The 16,720-nt window shown below is 41.2% G+C and overlaps 1 protein-coding gene across 7 annotated transcripts in view; it reads left to right on the top strand.

Moving 5' to 3' along the window:
• The window catches only part of palm3 (paralemmin 3), a 39,517-nt gene that overhangs the window by 12,830 nt on the left and 9,967 nt on the right, over positions 1 to 16,720 (top strand). For 4 of the 7 annotated variants that reach the window (XM_083979259.1, XM_083979261.1, XM_083979255.1 and 1 more), the window contains exons 2-3: positions 7,166 to 7,218; positions 8,551 to 8,631. In XM_083979259.1, the coding sequence (XP_083835385.1) occupies positions 7,174 to 7,218; positions 8,551 to 8,631 (126 nt within the window). In that variant the 5' untranslated portion in view covers positions 7,166 to 7,173. Of the gene's footprint in view, positions 1 to 107; positions 268 to 4,953; positions 5,012 to 5,191; positions 5,232 to 7,165; positions 7,219 to 8,550; positions 8,632 to 16,720 lie in introns of those variants that run through there. The other 3 variants (XM_083979258.1, XM_083979256.1, XM_083979257.1) reach the window with 3 other exon arrangements.

Raw genomic sequence — 16,720 nt, 5'->3', positions numbered from 1 at the left:
CCTGTCTGTCCCTATGAGGTCAAAGTCAACAGCCATGCACTCTTACCTCTCTGGTATATTTTGCTCTTGTATCCTTGTTGGAGTGGTGTATTGCATACAGTACTCATTCCTGGCTCCATACTGGGAGATACTGTATCCTAAAAAAAAAAAAAAAAACATACTTCGAACCTGTATTTTTGCATAGACATCTTTTGGTGCTACTGTGCACCACCCGTGGAGACACATTTTCTATGGGCCAGTAAGACAGGGCAACAGGAGGCAGTGCATGTATGTAAGTGTGACTTAAAATCAACTATCACAGAGATCCTCTTGAGCCCTCTGAAAAATGAAAAGCCTTGATTTTTGTTGTATTTGCTCAGTTTCGATGAGCCTTTTCTGTGCTCTAAGTTTAGCTGAATATCAACATGGTATGTGAAAAACTTCTGGGGTTTTGTTAATGATATTTTTTCTCTTTTAATCTACAGCCTCTTTACTTGTAACACTACGACACTTGCTTCAGTTCGCCATTCTCCCCATTTCAATCTGATATACACTCACTCAGCTGCTGACTGTGTGTCACCAGCACTGAGCTGTGATATTAAATGATTCTTAAAGTTTTTCATTCCAGACACCCTAATGTTCTTCCATCTGTTCCCACAGAGCTAATGTCACTACACACAGCATATAGACTTCATGGCACCCCGCTAGGCAAATATACATTGCTAAATAAACATGCACACGTACACTGAAGGCAAATATACATTCTTTTGCAGGGGGGCAGAGGAATGTTTGCAAAGGAACCATGCAGACAGTTTCAAGTGAGACTGAATGACTGAGGCAGCAGTATTTCGAAGAGAGTCTCTCTACCTTCTCTCACACACATGATAAAGCTCTCGATTTACAACTAGAATGCAAGTAACAACTGCTTTCTGATCATCTATCCAGTTAGTCTACATCTGTAGTCCTATCACTTTCACTTTTGTTTTGTAGTGTTTGTCAGCTGGATATTTTTTGTCCTTGTTCTGGCACAATAGAATAATTAAGAGCGATCGAAATGATAAGTCAGTTACAGAAACAAAGCTCTAAATGAATTACTTATTTAAAGGTACATTGTGTATCTAGGGTTGCGGTTGTATAGAGAGCCTAAGCAGAAGCAGGAAGTAACGTCGCCATGGGACCTCAACTCGGAAAAAGTCTCCATGTAAGTGAACAGGAGTCAAAGTTTTATTTCGTGATCCGATTGAATTGTGCCATGAGAAAAAAATATGACCTCTACCTGTCAGGTTTCATGCCGAGAAATCAGCAGTTTATCGTAAAACGGCAACGGAAGAATGTATTTTGTGTGAAGACCGCTATACGGACTACAGATCCCGTATTCCTAAAGATTCTAAGAATCCTCTCAGAGAGCTCCTAACTTAACCTAAAAATTCCTAGCAAGGAGTCTTAGCTTAGGAGTGATTCCAGAACACTGTCAGAGAACTCTGAGCAAGAAGTGGACAGAAACTCCTATCTTAGTGAGGAGGTGTGGTTGACCCCCGTTGCTAGGTATGAGTCATCATTTCAAACGCTGTGATTGGTTGATCCATAAAGTTAGATAAAGGGGCGGTGTTTAGCTCAGTTGGTAGAGCAGCCGCCCCATGTGTTGAGGCTATAGTCCTCGCTGCAGGTGACCCGGTTTGAATCCTGTGTCGAGCAGTCCTATCATGTCATTCCCTCTCTTTCTGCTTCCTCTCTCTCTCTCAATTGTTCTGTCAATTAAAGACCAAAAAGCCCAAAAAACCTACTTAAAAAAAAGCTAGATTAAAAAATATACTTTTGGTGATAATGTGCAAAGGATGGACCCTCAAATCGATAAATTTAACCATAGAATCCAATGTTATGAAGACTGTGTAATTGTACACATAAAACAAAATATCTGTTAAATGAATTGTAAGCTATACTTTAAAATTATCCTTCAAAATGTGTGAAAACTTGCACAGTATTGACATAGTGAAATTTATATTTATTTGCTTATATTAATTACCATGCTAGTAATTTTTGCACTTTCAACTTTCAACATTTCAACTCAATTTGGTATTAACGAGGGTGAAATGGCTCAGCTTTCATCAGTGTCTGTGATTGCTGACCGGCCTATAAGAAGCAGTGTTGGTTGGCTTTGAAATCTACCACAAACCAGTGAACAGCAATGGAGAAGAAAAGAACAAGGAAACCCAACTGGACAGAGGAACAGGGACAATCTGTAGCGTTTCATTAATTCACTGTCATCCAGTGTTTGGAGAATATCTCTCCTGCCTGTTCTGTCCACCATTTTGTCCTCTGCTTAGGGAACTCCTAAGCCACTTAAAAGTCCTCTTCCCTACTCTTAACAGATCCCACCTTAGGAGCTCTCTTAAGAGCTAGGATTCTTTAGGAATAGGCTTTTATCTTTACTAGGATCTACTCTTAACTTTTAGGAGAAATTCTAAGAAAACATCATGATTCTAAGAATTTTCTTAGAATTTGGCCACTAGGAGCAACTCTTTGCACTAAGAATCTTTAGGAATACGGCCCAATGTCCCACAAAAAATACGTCACCAACTGACACGGGAAAGGGCGGCATTTGGTGTGTGACATCACCTACCTTGTAGTCTTTCTGGTTACGGATTCTTCAGAACAGAACATGGCAGCCAGCACCGAGCTTACCCGCTCCATATATGAATGATATGAATGGCAAATTCAGCGCTTACCAGAACACTTCAGTTTGTTGATGGGGGGGATTACTGATTAATGAAAAACATACTTTTGAACGAAACCATCGATTTTCGTGAATAGATAACAGGAGAAGTTACACAATGTCCCTTTAATGGCAATCTTGTCTGAAAATGATAAACTCCTCACGATTTCCTGCAGCCTGCAAGTTATGTCTTGTTTTTTCCTGCTTTAACAGGAATATTTGGCCCCCAAAAAAGGACAAAAACAATGATCATCAGCATTGTAATCTCAATATTTTGAGGATGTAATTAATAAAATGAATGACGGCTGAACTGATTTTATGTACCTCAGTGTCATGCTGCTGGTGTTGTGGATGCTGCTTCAACATCACACTGTTCTTGAATTGAACAAAGACCTGTGGTTATCAACAGGAGTCAACATGTCTTGACCACTAAACACTTAATCTTTGCAGATCTTATGTACAATTTCCCATCTCCCTAACCCAGTGTTTTTCAACCTGAAATGTCCAGTAATCGATAAAAAAAAAAAAATACTAAAAAAATACTGATAAAAATACTTAGAATTATGATTTTAAAACACCACACACAATCGTAAACGAATGTATTCTACACTTTCACTTTCTCAAATATAAATCAAGTTCAAATAAAATGCAGCATATAAAAATATTTAAGCTGATGCATCTTGATTGACGGCCGCCAGAAGAGAGGGTCGCCAGAAATTTGTGATGTCAAAATGAGGTTATGAGCCAAAAAAGGTTGCGATCCACTGCCCTAACCCCATGCAGCCCTTCTACTCTTTTGTCTTCTATAGCTGCTACTGTTCTTTGTATGGCTACAGTAAGTGTGCGTGGGATGCAACCGTGCAGGGATGGAGAGAGACTGGAAGAGGTAAACAAGGAGAGACTTGGTGTGGGAGGCCATACCAATGAGGTCAAACAGCCTACAGCTTGCTTAGCTACATAGCATTCATTTGAGCAGGAGACCAGTGAATGCATTAGGACCAAAGAACCTGTCTTTTTAAATGGAACCGAGGCTTTAGTCATTTTAGTCATTTGCATTGGCATGTGACAAGTGCTACTACAGGTGAACCAGAGGCTGTAATTAAATACCAACACGGCCACTTTGTTGATGGCCATGGGCCACATAGGTGTTGTACTAACTGCAGATGAGTTGTAAGATGCATAAGAAGGAGTGTGAATGAATATAGGCAAGGGTGCTATTAACAAGTTTTTGTTTTGTCCCAGAGCACATTCGTGGGCTGCCTTACTTTGTGAATACCGCAAGAGGATTGTGGGAGTTGTGTGAAAATTCACAGTTGAGGTGCAAAGATTTCTTGCTTAAAGCCCAAAACTTCAAAGAGAAAGAACAGACATGATCTTTTACAAAACTCACATGACATCATTAAAGACAAGGGCTGCCGTATGCTGTTCAGATTGGAAAGTAAATTTGCATTTTCTCTATTATCAATAAAACTTTCTTGACAAATTAATTTTTAATGGCTATCAACAGGTAGTGTCCTGTCCAGGGTTTATCCTGCCCTTGACTGGTGTCAGCTGGGACTGGCTCCAGCCTGACACTGACCTTAAATGGATAAACGCCACAGCTAATGGACTGATGGACGGCTATAAACCAGTGGTTCTGAACCTGGGGATCATGACCCTCAGTTCTGAGATAGATCTGAGAGGTCACACAAACACTGAAGGAATAAGAAATTTAAGAACAACATTCATATAATGACATTTATTTCTCTGACATTTTTAGTTTTTCCAAGGATCCCTCTGCATACCTCTAACCCTCAGGGCCACTGATGGCCCTTTTAGAATAAAACAATCCAAGAATCCAGTTGAACTGGGACAGACCTGAGGGTGCTTGATAATGATCAAGATCTTATAGGAAACTGAGCAGGTTTAATCTGTAGTTTCTCTGTTCTTCCAGTTCTTGAACAATCTTTTGTCTCCCCTGCAAAAGATTTTTTTTTTCTTGATTCTATGCCATGGGCCGTTCCTTTTTGTGAATCTGAATCCCAAAGCAGCTGCGTACCCTGTCACCTTTTTCTCCCCCGTGTCTCTGCCGCTCTCTTTTTTCCCAGCCATCTTGACTTTCTCAGCCTCTTAACTTTTTGACTTTGTCAGCCTTCCCTTCTCTACCCTCCTGTATTATGTCTAATTATCGAAGTCAGTGTGTGTCTACGGGGAGCTCTTCAATACCTCCTCATCAAAGCCTCTGTTTGTGTTTGCTTGTTTATCTCTGGCTGCTATTCTAGGCGCTCTCCTGGAGCCCTGATGAGACACAAGCCTCCACTCCCTACGGAGGCTTATACTGTAAGCTGTCACTGCACCTCCAGTCATTCAAAACACTGCCAAAATGAGAATGTGTCTTTTTCTACCTCTGCCGCTCTTGAAGGTTGCATTGTCTCGTGTCTTTCGATCTCTCTCTATATAGTATATTGCAAATATGTATTCTCACGTCACTCTCTCTCACTGTCTTTCTTGCCACCTCAGTTCTGGACAGAACTCCAGAGTAATGAAAGACATGCCAGAGGTTGTTTCCCCATCAAAATTTCCACCCTGCCCTCTTCTTGTTTCATCTTCCTGTTTTCCCTTACATACACAGTATACCTACATTTCCAGACTCTTTTATGTGGGCTCTTTTCCCCCGTGAGCCCACCCCACACCTGCAGGGTGCCAAAGGAATCCTTCTGGTGTTGGAAGGGAGCGGTTCTCACTATGATAACTAACACCCCCTTAAGCTGAAATTACTATATCGGAGGAGCAGCAGCAATAGCATCAGCTCTACTGAGTTGCCTTCTGGGTAAAAATGAGAAACCGCATTGGATTTGAGCATTGGATGAGGAAGGAGGGGGAGTTCGGGAGAAACAAGTTATGTGGCTTATTTTTGTAGTGAGCGGAAGAAAAATCCTGTTTTCTTTTCTCTTTAAGACAACTCAGCCCTGCGCTTTTGTATATTGAAAACTAAGGTTGCTGTTTGACTGAGATAGTTCCACTGTGTCTCAGAAATGAGCTCGTCAATGAGGTTTTGCAGGTTGTGCATCTGGAAAGTGTTTTGTGTGTGTGTGTGTGCAATGCGTTGGTAAGCACATATTTTCTGCTTCAAAGCGCTGTGATGGCGATTAGCGACACAAGTTGTGACAGACTGGCATTTGTTACAGGAATGGGGCCCTGTATTACTCAGATCTTCCCCAGTGTGAGATCGCGGGTGCTGTGATGGCTAAATGTGTTTTTTGGGTGTAGGACAGAACTCTTTACAAAGCACACGCGATTGTCTGTGACTGGAAAACTGTTGCTGTCATTGTGTAAAATCTTTGGGCTGAAAAAAATGTAATTGTGATGTTTTTCTTTTTAACAGATATCGTGGGTGTGAGTGGAAATAGTAATTTTCACATAATGTTTTCTCTAAAATAAATAGTGAAAATATTGTTTTTTACCTGCTGAGGTCTCTTTCAAACAGGAATGATGTGAAGGGCAGGGAACCTCTGTAACACCAAAATGCTTAATTTATAATGACACGCTGCAACACATTTTATTTAAAACACAAATAATTTTATTTCAAATATAAACTGCAGCTTGTGCACTGTGATGGCTGCATTTGGCCATAATGAAATTTCAATAATGTTTACTCAGCTCTTGGGGTAAAAAAAAAAAAAATACGCCAATTTCCAATCACACTTTAACTGTAATTATTTTCATCATACTGTATAAAGTTTTTAATGGAACCACTGCAGAACAACATGTAGGGCAAAATAACTGTTGTTTCTCCCCTGAGAATTGAAAAAAAACAAGGAGGTTTTCCTCTAATAGCAGAGTTATGGCTTGTGATGGCAGGAACTCATTAATGACTGTGCTGCCGGATGCTATGTACAACTCCAGTCTATGCAGTCTCATGTACCTCTGAGTTTTGGGGAGCTCAAATATTGTCCCACTTAGTGTCAGCTGCAGGGGAAAACAAGTATTGCCTATGCTCATTTTCTTCGAGGTTCCTGAGACTGTGTCATGACAGAAACACAAGGCTTAATAGGGGCGTGGGAGTGCGGGAATGGCAGGGAGGATTATGGGTCATGATGGCAGACAACGCCGGTGTCTACTTCTAAAGTTGTGCAATTACATGCTTCACAAATGGCAAAGGGTGAAATCCTGTCTCTGCTCTTGTGTTGCCACCTATCAGCTGCCTCTATACCCTCTAATGGAGCAAGGGTGGGACTGAACAGGTGACAAACACAGACAGGCAGTTTGATTCTCTTCTTTACATACTGTTTAGACCACAGTTTTCCATTTGCAAAGACTGAAAACACAGATGCCAGAGCACAGAAGATGGACATTTAACATGAATGGAAGAATACTGAGGAGAATCACAGAGTGAACACAGTAAACTCTGCGAGTAAAAGGATCCTCTTGACTTGTCTCACATTAGTTTAACCTCTGATCTCTGACCCTCACCTCTGTGTGGTTGTGTCACAGGTGCCAGGATGGATGAGACGGAGAAGTACAAGCAGCGACTGGAGGCTATTGCTGTGAGTCCTTGCACAAACACATGTACATGTATTTGTTTATAGATGAATCCAGCCACTGATTTATGTGTTGCACTCTGACGCATCCCCGCCATCACAGCAGTGGAAGAGTTGAGCTGATCCCATTTGTACTGACAGTAAAAGCAGAGAGAGTTTGGGTTGTTTCACGGTCAGCAGCCACCCACTCTGACAGATGACAGTTGTCTGTCTCAATGTGGAAATAATTCTGTCGCAAAGTACTGCTCTGAAAAAATAACATTAATGTTCTGTTTGTGTCAGACCTCCACAGTGATGGGTTTAGTAAGTAATCAAGCTCAGCAGGAATTACGGATTACTTATTAGCTCAACATTTAAATCATCAAATTCGAAGTTACTTTGCTTTGTATTCAAGAGAAATTCATCATTAAAAAGGGAAAGAATTAAGATATCAGTAATAAAACATACAATTGTACCAAGTCTCTTTAGAGAATCTGAACGATACTTTGTTGAGAAGCTGCTTAACATTAGGATTTCGTGGCAGTTTTTGGAAGTGAAATTAATTCCATGGGGGCAGATGCTCCTGGCTTTTACATGGTCTTTTCACCACATTGGAGCAGCTGATCAGACACTGCAGGAAAGACACCTCGATGTCATCATTGAAAAGATTCATATTTGTGGATTATATAACATTCATAGTAGTGCCCTTATTGTGGCTATATGTTACTGTAAACCAGTTCCACAGGATCTCATGGACACTCAAAATCAAAAAATGTAATTCTCTTTGTACATCAGTGCGATAGGCAGATTTACAAATAAGGTGTCACCACAGTAATGGCGACTTGTCTACTTCCGCCCACAGCCCAGACAGAGACAACCCTGTCTGGAGAAAGAAAGGGTAATGGGACTAAGCTGTGCTCTCTGAGCTGTCTCTAACTCCTGAATAATTTATTGAGTGTGCAATGTGGTGAGCCAGGGTGTCCCTCATCCCGCGAAACCAACCTGGTGTTGGTTTCGCAGCTGTTGCCATGGAGACAGCTGCTCTGAGTATTATGGGCTATAGAGTATACCTGATGTCCATGGTGACAGTGTCCTTGTGACAGATGGTGACCAGGTGTCCCCTTTTCACTCTTTCCCACTGATGTTTTTGTCACTGTCTTCCCTGTATTTGTTCCCGTTTACTCATTTAGCTCGTTCATGTGTCTTACTGCTGATGCAAGTGTCTCGGCCCATCTTTCTTTTTACTTGAATAAAGAATAAAGTCACACTCCCCTGCTTGTTCTTAAACTCTCAGGATGTCTACATTCAATTAATGGTCTTTGCAATTTCTCTCCTTCCCTCCCACTTATCTTCTTGCAGGAGAAGCGCCGGCAGCAGGATGAGCAGGACAGAGCCAGGAGAGAGATGGAGGACGAGAAGATCAGACTACAGCAGCTCAAGGTGTGACACACACACTGAGGATGATCTGACCCATCTCATTCATGCACTCATACTCTCACACAGCGTTCATTTCACTCAGCTAAAACCCTCTGCAGACTCATTCCAGCTTGTTAGCAAGCAGATTACCTCCAAATTTATTTCCTTTTCACACGCAAACACACTCTCACACACATGCACATGTTCACACACACACAAAAACACACTCACAGATGAACTGTGCAACCTTCCGTGCTTCCTGGTTCTGCAAGGTTAGAGGCAAGCCTTCCTTTGCTGAAATCGTTTTTTTATGCGAGTGTTTACACACTCACAGTCACAGAGCTGCTCTATTGTTTCCACACCATTTCCAGACTGGCCTTCCCACTTCCTACTTCACTATGTTACACTGCCCCTGGGGCACATTCCTCAAATTGTGTGAATTTTGTGCAGCTTGTGTTTGTGTGCACGCAGGTATGCATGTGTGTACTGGTGCGGTCATGCAAGAGAATGTTTTGCATAATGCGTGTGTATACGCATGTGAGTTTGTGCACAACAAAATTATTCATGCATTGTATCTATTGGATCAAAATTCAAGTTGCAACAGGCTTCAAAAATTAATTTTAAGATGATTATCCTGCCCCCCCTCTCACAGGAGGTGATATCATCATAGCTTTTTCATACATTCATTAGCTTTGACATTGACTTTATGCCCTTGGTAGATGTAAGGAGGTGATAGGAGAGAGTAGCAGCTTATGCATAACTTTTGACCTGCAGTAAAGTTTAAGGAATACTGTGTCCAGCTCGCCAAAGGCGCAGGGAGGGGAACAGAGCAGGGCTTGTTCTGTGCTGCATTAGAAAAAAACAGAGATGGTTTTGTGACGTTTATATCTAAGTGAGTAGCTACTGGCTAACAGCTACCAGATTTTGAATACATGGGGGCCATGGGCTGGAGGGGAGTATGGGCTTTCAGATGCTTTCACCTCAGCAGTAAATGAAACTCCTGGAAGCATCACCTGGTCTTACAAAGCAGGAAAAGTGTAGCCGTGGTGAGTTCTTTGTGTTAGTGCTGAACTACTAATTGAAATATTTTTCAAATATCAATGTCAGGGCTGCAGACTGTTACCGAAATGGCTGCATATGCAACTATCTTTTGAGAGTGTGCAAGTTAAAATTACACTTGCTCTCATTCATGAGAGTGCTTGATCATTATTCATTGTGCTGTTTGCTGCCCCACGTGTATTGCATCGCAGTTTAAACTAGGGGTGTGAACGTGTACGAAAGTACACGTGTAGGGGAGAGTGGGGTCAAGTGTAACACTTTTGACTATTTTCTGAATTTCTCTGGGACTGATTCAACTAGATATGTCATTTTTTGCTATGTTGTAGTTACACAAGTCTACTACTGTCTCATAAATTTATTCAGCCCCATATATTACACAAAGAGTACAATGTTGATTTATTTCAGAGAAGTCAAATGTTACTTTTGAGCCGCAGGGTGGGGTCAAGTGTAACGCCATGGAGGGTCATGTGTAACACACTACAAAACAACCACAAATAAGAAAATAACTAAAGTTTTATTACAGAAAGTATTAATTCAAAACATTTTCTTATCTTAAGTAATCATATTAGCTCATTTAAATTTGATAATATAACGGTGTAATGAATTCTAGCTAGTGAGTTCGAAAGCTAGCAATGAATTCTAGCCAACGTTAGCAGTGAAGCCCACTGTTGTTGTCTCTGAGGTAGCCTAAACCTCTGCTAGCTACTCCATAGATGATCTAAGTATGAACTAAAACATTGAGTAGGTTTGCTTCATTAAAAACAAGTAAAAACTGCATTGTGATGCAAATTGCCATTGCTGAAAACAGGGTTGTCAAGGTGTTACACTTGACCCCACCCTTGTCAGATAGCATAAACCCCAATGTGCTAGCTAGTAGAAGGCAATGAATCAGATGGCACTCATTTAGGCTGTTAGCTAAGACATCAGGCATCAAAATGATATAACTTGAGGTTCATTGCCTCAAGAACTCAGGAAACCAGTTAAAATATACAGCGATTTTGAAAAATTACTTTCATACCCCAAAAACAGTGTTTTCCTGATAAAACCTGATGGAAACCAGAAAATGGGCTGATTTGTTCCAGGTAGGCAGAGGACCATAGTAAGCATGTGCAGAGTGAATATCATGACTCTAGCTTGTTTCTGACTGGGTGAAAGTGAGGTGTTACACTTGACCCTCCGTTACACTTGACCCCACTCTCCCCTACACTGTGCATTTTTTTTCGTGTACACGTGTACACGCTTCAGGACTGCTATAGGTTGCTATAGCCTTATTTTTGTTTAGTCTGATATGCGCAGCCGGTGACACTGCAGCCGCCGTGCCGGTGTTACACCGGAGCGGAGGAGACCCGACGGCGGATTCGTCCCGCCCCCCTCCCCCCCGACACGCACCGCACCGCACCGTAACTGGAGAGATCTGCCCGGTGAGCGTTCAGAGTCAACCACCGTAAACCCCCCCCCCCCGGTCTCGCTGACCTCCACCCTTCCTGATCCGCTGCAAGTTGCCAGAGCCCCGCGGAGCCCAGTCTCTCCCCTCCTCTCCCACACTTCAGCACCTGTCCTGGGCTACAGCTTGGCTCGCTCCACCGTCCTTTATTTTTGAAGTATAACTAATAATAATGCACCGTACTGCCTAACTATACACACGTATGAGTGATCAGAACAGTAAATTGTTTACGCTACTTTTAAAAGGAGTAAGTCATTTAAAACGAGGAGCGAGCCGAGCCGACACGGTGCAGTCTATGGGTGCAGCCCAGGACAGGTGCTGAAGTGCAGATGAGAGGAGTGGACAGACCGGGCAGGAGCAACCAGCCCAGATGCGTCTCAGTCCTCGGCCGTCTTCAATGTCTCGAGACCCTTTCAATTCTTTTAAGGTTATTTGTTTGTGTTTAGGGAGGCTATATTTGCATAGAATATTTTTTGGCAACCAGAAAAGCAATGTCTGACCCGGCGTTTATTTCGGATGGGTGTTTACTCGGTGGCGGCGTCATCACACTCGCTCGCAAAAAAAAAAAAAAGAAAGGAAAAAAAAACTCACTCACGCACATTTTGTCTGGAGGAGGAAAGCGCATCACAGCATCATTTTTATTAAATCATAGTTTTCTCTAAATTAAGACAGTGTGAGGGACTATTTTTCACCCAGCCCCCCAAAATGTAGGCTATGTAAAAAAAAAAAAAAAAAAATTGCGTGTATCGTTTAGGGATTTTTTACTAAACGTTTACAGTTTCATTCCGTGTAAACGTTTACACGTGTACACAGTCACACCCCTAGTTTAAACTAGTTTTTTTTTTCCCCCTTCACTGGCTCAGTTTGTCTACCTACTTGCACTCTCTGTGCCTACACTTTCATAGACACACAGCAGCACACTAATGAAATGTGCGAAACCGCCAGGTGTGAGTTAGTTAGTGTGGTTACGGCAACGCTGTGTCTCTGTTGCTTTAGAAAAAAAAAGGTTTTATTTCGATTGTAGTTTAGTATTATGCCCAAAAATAATGATTGCAATTGTACTTTAATTCTGAAATCTAGGGATGTCAGTTTGCATTTTTAAACGAACAGGAAGGTTCAGATCCTCTTTAATGAAGAAACATTTAATTCATGACAGCGGTGGTGAGGCAAGATCTCCACAAGAAAATTTCACTGATAACGGAAGATTGGTCATATTTATACTGTACCATGTTACAGCAAAAAATGAGGATTTGACTAAATCATGTGTTGGTGTGACCAGCTAAGAAAGTTGGTAGCAGCTGTGCAACCAGTGACATAGTTAGTCTGGAGCCCTGCAATATGGTCAAGTGCAATATCCAAATTGCAGGAGGCAAATTGTGTCACATTATACCATGATAGATCAAGCGCTGAGCCAATGTGGTGATGCAAAGATCCCCCTGGCCTAGAAATCATATTCCCCAGACCTAAGGGAATGTGCTTATTTGGTACAGACATCATATCACATCACCATCATTAATAGTGGAATTTCAGTGGAAATGAAGAGGAAAAACAAAAAACGTGGCTCATATCACAATCATAATATCTGGAAAAATAATTTCCGTATTCAAAGATTTATTTCCACATATGTTTGAATATAGTTTCCTCTGCTTTCCAGGGACACCTACACACCAGCATACCCAGAGCTGGCAAGAGTTCACCATGTGGCTCAAGGGCACTTTAGCACCACACATGCTTACTGAAACAAGTTTGATCTAAGGTCAACTGGTTGTGACACAGCTGTCAAACCAAATCACCCTGCAGCCTCTGTTATTAGTACTGACATCCAAGGGAACACAAGTGGTTTATAATGTGTTTTCATGAAAACTATCTCTTCCTCTAGTAAGCAGGAAACACTAAGCAGTTTCCTGCTTACAACTATCTAGTGGTGAGTTTCTACATTGCATAACCATTTGACAGTCTACATTTCTGATAGTGTATTCTATTTCTGTGTCAATGTTAAATAGGTGAAAATAATTTATTTCTTTTAAAATTCTTAAGAACTAGATGAATTTAGATGAATTTATATATGAAACAGTTTTGCAATATATTGAAATGGAAATATATTTTTGAAGTGAATTAAATTCAGGCTTGTTTTGATGAGCCTGACTGATAGCAGTTTAACCACTTACTAACTTAACCACTTAATCATATTTGATTGTGTGTATTGCCAAGTTTGTTTGGCCAATTATTACAACTTTTTCTTTAGATGACACATACAGTACAATATCCTAAAACGAAAAAGTCTGATTGTGCTAAACTCATGGGTCTCATTCATGAAACGTGAGCAGCACGGATTTGCGTGTAAACCCTGAGCAGCGCAAATTTACGTGGATTTCCGCATTCATCAATCTTTTAGTAGTGCTGATTTTTTCGTAGCTACTCACAAAATCTACACCTGCTCCGGACTGTGTGTAGCGCTTGTGTAAATGTAGGAATGCAAATAAATACTGCTTGTCACTGTTGAAAATTAAAATTTTAATCCGTATTACTCTCTCTCATGTTCAAAATACGCCGATGCCTTTGAAACACGTAATTTAAACATGACAAACAATTAGAAATATTTGGAGAGAGAGACGTTTTAGGGATCGGACACGCACAAACACGTCAAGGCTCCATCTTATGATGATGATAATATGATATAAAACCGGAAAAAACGTATTTGTGTTGCTACAGTACACGCTCGGTGGGCGCACACTTCACCCTGCGCAGCAGCGCAGTCGGCACCGGTTTGGATGGAGCTGTGACAGACGGCTGGTGCTTCTAAGAATATAACCTGCCCATATAACTTCATGTGCTGATACAACCATGCTCCTCTACAGCTGAGGCTGTGAAGAACCTCCTCCTCCCGTCACTGCTGTAGCTCTGTAGTTGTGTTTTTTTTTTTTAAGTTTCATATCTAACTATTCTGGCTTTACTTCTTAAACGGTTCTTTAATCAACCAAGGATAGGCCTACTTAATTCACTAAATCTGTTACTTCCCTCCAGCCTTTGACCTGTCCCAGTCAGTCACACCACTACTAACAGAAAAGAATTAAATATTTTTTCTGGACTCCACTTCACCCAAAATGACTTCGATCCGTGATCTCTCTTTTTTTCTCTCTCTCCCTCTTTCCTCGTTTGCGTCATGGCCACAGGTGAGCGGGATGCACCTACCTCCTAATAAGGTGGTCAGGATCTCCTTATATGGCTATTCATGTATGGAGATCTATGCTAATTGCTGATCACCGGGGGCGTGTTGTTAGGTTACGATGGGTTGGCATTCATGAAGTTACACACGTGTTTACGATCAAATCTGAGTTTCCCGCACCGTTCATGAATCCGGAGTAGAGTTTTAGTAGAGTGAGCTTTTATGTGCAAATCTACACACAGATTTACTCACGTTTCATGAATGAGACCCACTGTGCGTATTTGTGTAGCCCAGAACTCATCAGACTAAAGGTGAAGACTAAAGCTGACGGAAAGATTAAAAGTTAATAAAAGATTCTGCATTTTCAAATAGGTAATTTCCCCACCTTGGATAGTTAAAAATCAATCCCTATGAAAGCACTATAGCGCTGGTGAAATGAAATGTAAAATATACCAACCATAATGAAATATGTTGTATTTGTGGTGTATTTTATGATGGACTTTAAGGTTTGCAATGGAAGTTTAGACGTCTGACTGCCATTGCCACATATTAAATAGGCTACTAGACATGCAGTTTTCAAAGGGCTTTTCTTGAAATCCATGCAGGGATCTGGGGGACTGATAAGGGTCTATATGAATGCAAGAAAGGTAGAAAATAACAAAGCTGTAAATAAAATTTAAATCATTAGGCCTATTAGACTTGTAAACTGCAGTCTTGTGGTGTTTTGTGTCTGTTTAGAGGACAATGGAGAGTCAGTTCTCACACTACAGAGAATTGCACTCTTACTCTAGTAAAATGTAGAAGCACTCGGTTTGATGTTCTGTCAGGAGGGAATGATAGGCAGCCTCAGGCAGCTTTTATTCACTGGGTCATGTCTATTTCCTGGAGAGATGTGTAGAGATGAGACGAGAACAGAAAGTGCCCACACATGCTGTAAATTCATGCCAATGTTCTCTCGGTTGGATCGCTCAAATTAAGACAGCTGACGTGGACACTGGTGTTTCTCTTTGTCTCACCTTTTCTTTGGCCTTCCCCTTTTCAGTTTCTCTTTCTGTCTGTCTCTGCTCAACATGCCTTTCTCCAGTCCTCCCCGTTGCTGTTTCCAACATCCACCCTGTTCACCCATGCTTTAATCTCTGCCTAACAATGTCTACGGTAGCTAGTTTATTCTTTGAGAACACCACATTGAGACCAATAAGTGTTTAAGGAGCTAAAAGTAAGGTGAGCATGCTTTCCAACATGGATAGTTCTGGTTAATCAGTAAACATAAAAAAAATCAAGTGAGTAGCATGAGTATTCTCCTTCGCACAATTTCTCAGACTGACTACATGGTGTTATGATCAGGATTCTGTGGGGTCAGACAATCTGTTGCAGGACTCATTATCATGTTACTTTGTTTCTTAATGCATGGCCTAGGATCCTGCGCAGCCTAGGATCCTGCCAGGGTGCAGTCAGAAGAGTAGCCTACTTTTCAAAGGAAATTGACGACCTGTTACATGACACGTTGTGGTCCGGTGGCAGTGAAAAGACTCCAGCAACACCTCAAATGATAAATTGTATCTGTTAATAATTTTAAACATTCATAGCAGGCACCTCATACCCTGTGGCCCCTTGCTGTGTGTCATTCCCCCTCTCTGTCTTTCCCCATTCCCTGTCTCTTTCCAGCTGTCCTGTCAAAATAAAGCCAGAAAAAAAACAAATAAATACTATAAAAATATTTCTTATGTAATTGGCAAGGGTATCAAAGTTGTGGTTTTCATTACAGTGATTTGTCGCTCTGCTCTGCCACCAGCAGCTAGTTTCAGTTGAACATTCTGTTGCCAGTAGCAACTGTTATTAGCAACACCAAGCTAGAGTCAAACTGACATTGTTAGCTTCATAGACAGTAAACAAGTAAATACCAACAGGCATCCTGTAGGCTATCTGCTCTCATAATACCCTTCTTGGACCACGGCATGAAGGTACTCTGTACTAGGCACAAATTACAGCAGTTGTGATCTTTTCTCTTTCCTTTTTTTCCCCCCCTTTTTTGCTGTTTAGCCAATTTGTATGATGAGCTAATTGCTAACCAAGTTAGCCATAGGCTACTACCTGTTAGCTGTTCTCTGTTCACACATTGTTGGTTACTGATCATTTTCTGTTGGGCTGCTGTTGATTTGTTTGCATTTTATTTATCTTGTGAACTTATTCTGGCATGTTTAAGACATTCTTAAACTTACTTGGCTACATATTAAGTATTTTAATCTCTTTGGTCTTATTTTAGCTTATTGTATTATGTTTTTCTGATTTTGCACCAGTGTCTGACCCATAAGTCAGCAAGCTGGTGTAACAGATCACAGGTACTGTCATCCTACATACTGAATATATTTATGTCATCACTGACTCGCCAGAAAATTCATGTGATCTAGTGGCGTACCGGTATATTATCATAATCATTGTTGTAC

This window comes from Trachurus trachurus (assembly GCF_905171665.1).
Source record: "Trachurus trachurus genome assembly, chromosome: 1".
NCBI lineage: Eukaryota > Metazoa > Chordata > Actinopteri > Carangiformes > Carangidae > Trachurus > Trachurus trachurus.
The sequence above is the reverse complement of the archived record's forward strand: the minus strand, read 5'-3'. Positions and strand labels throughout refer to the sequence as shown.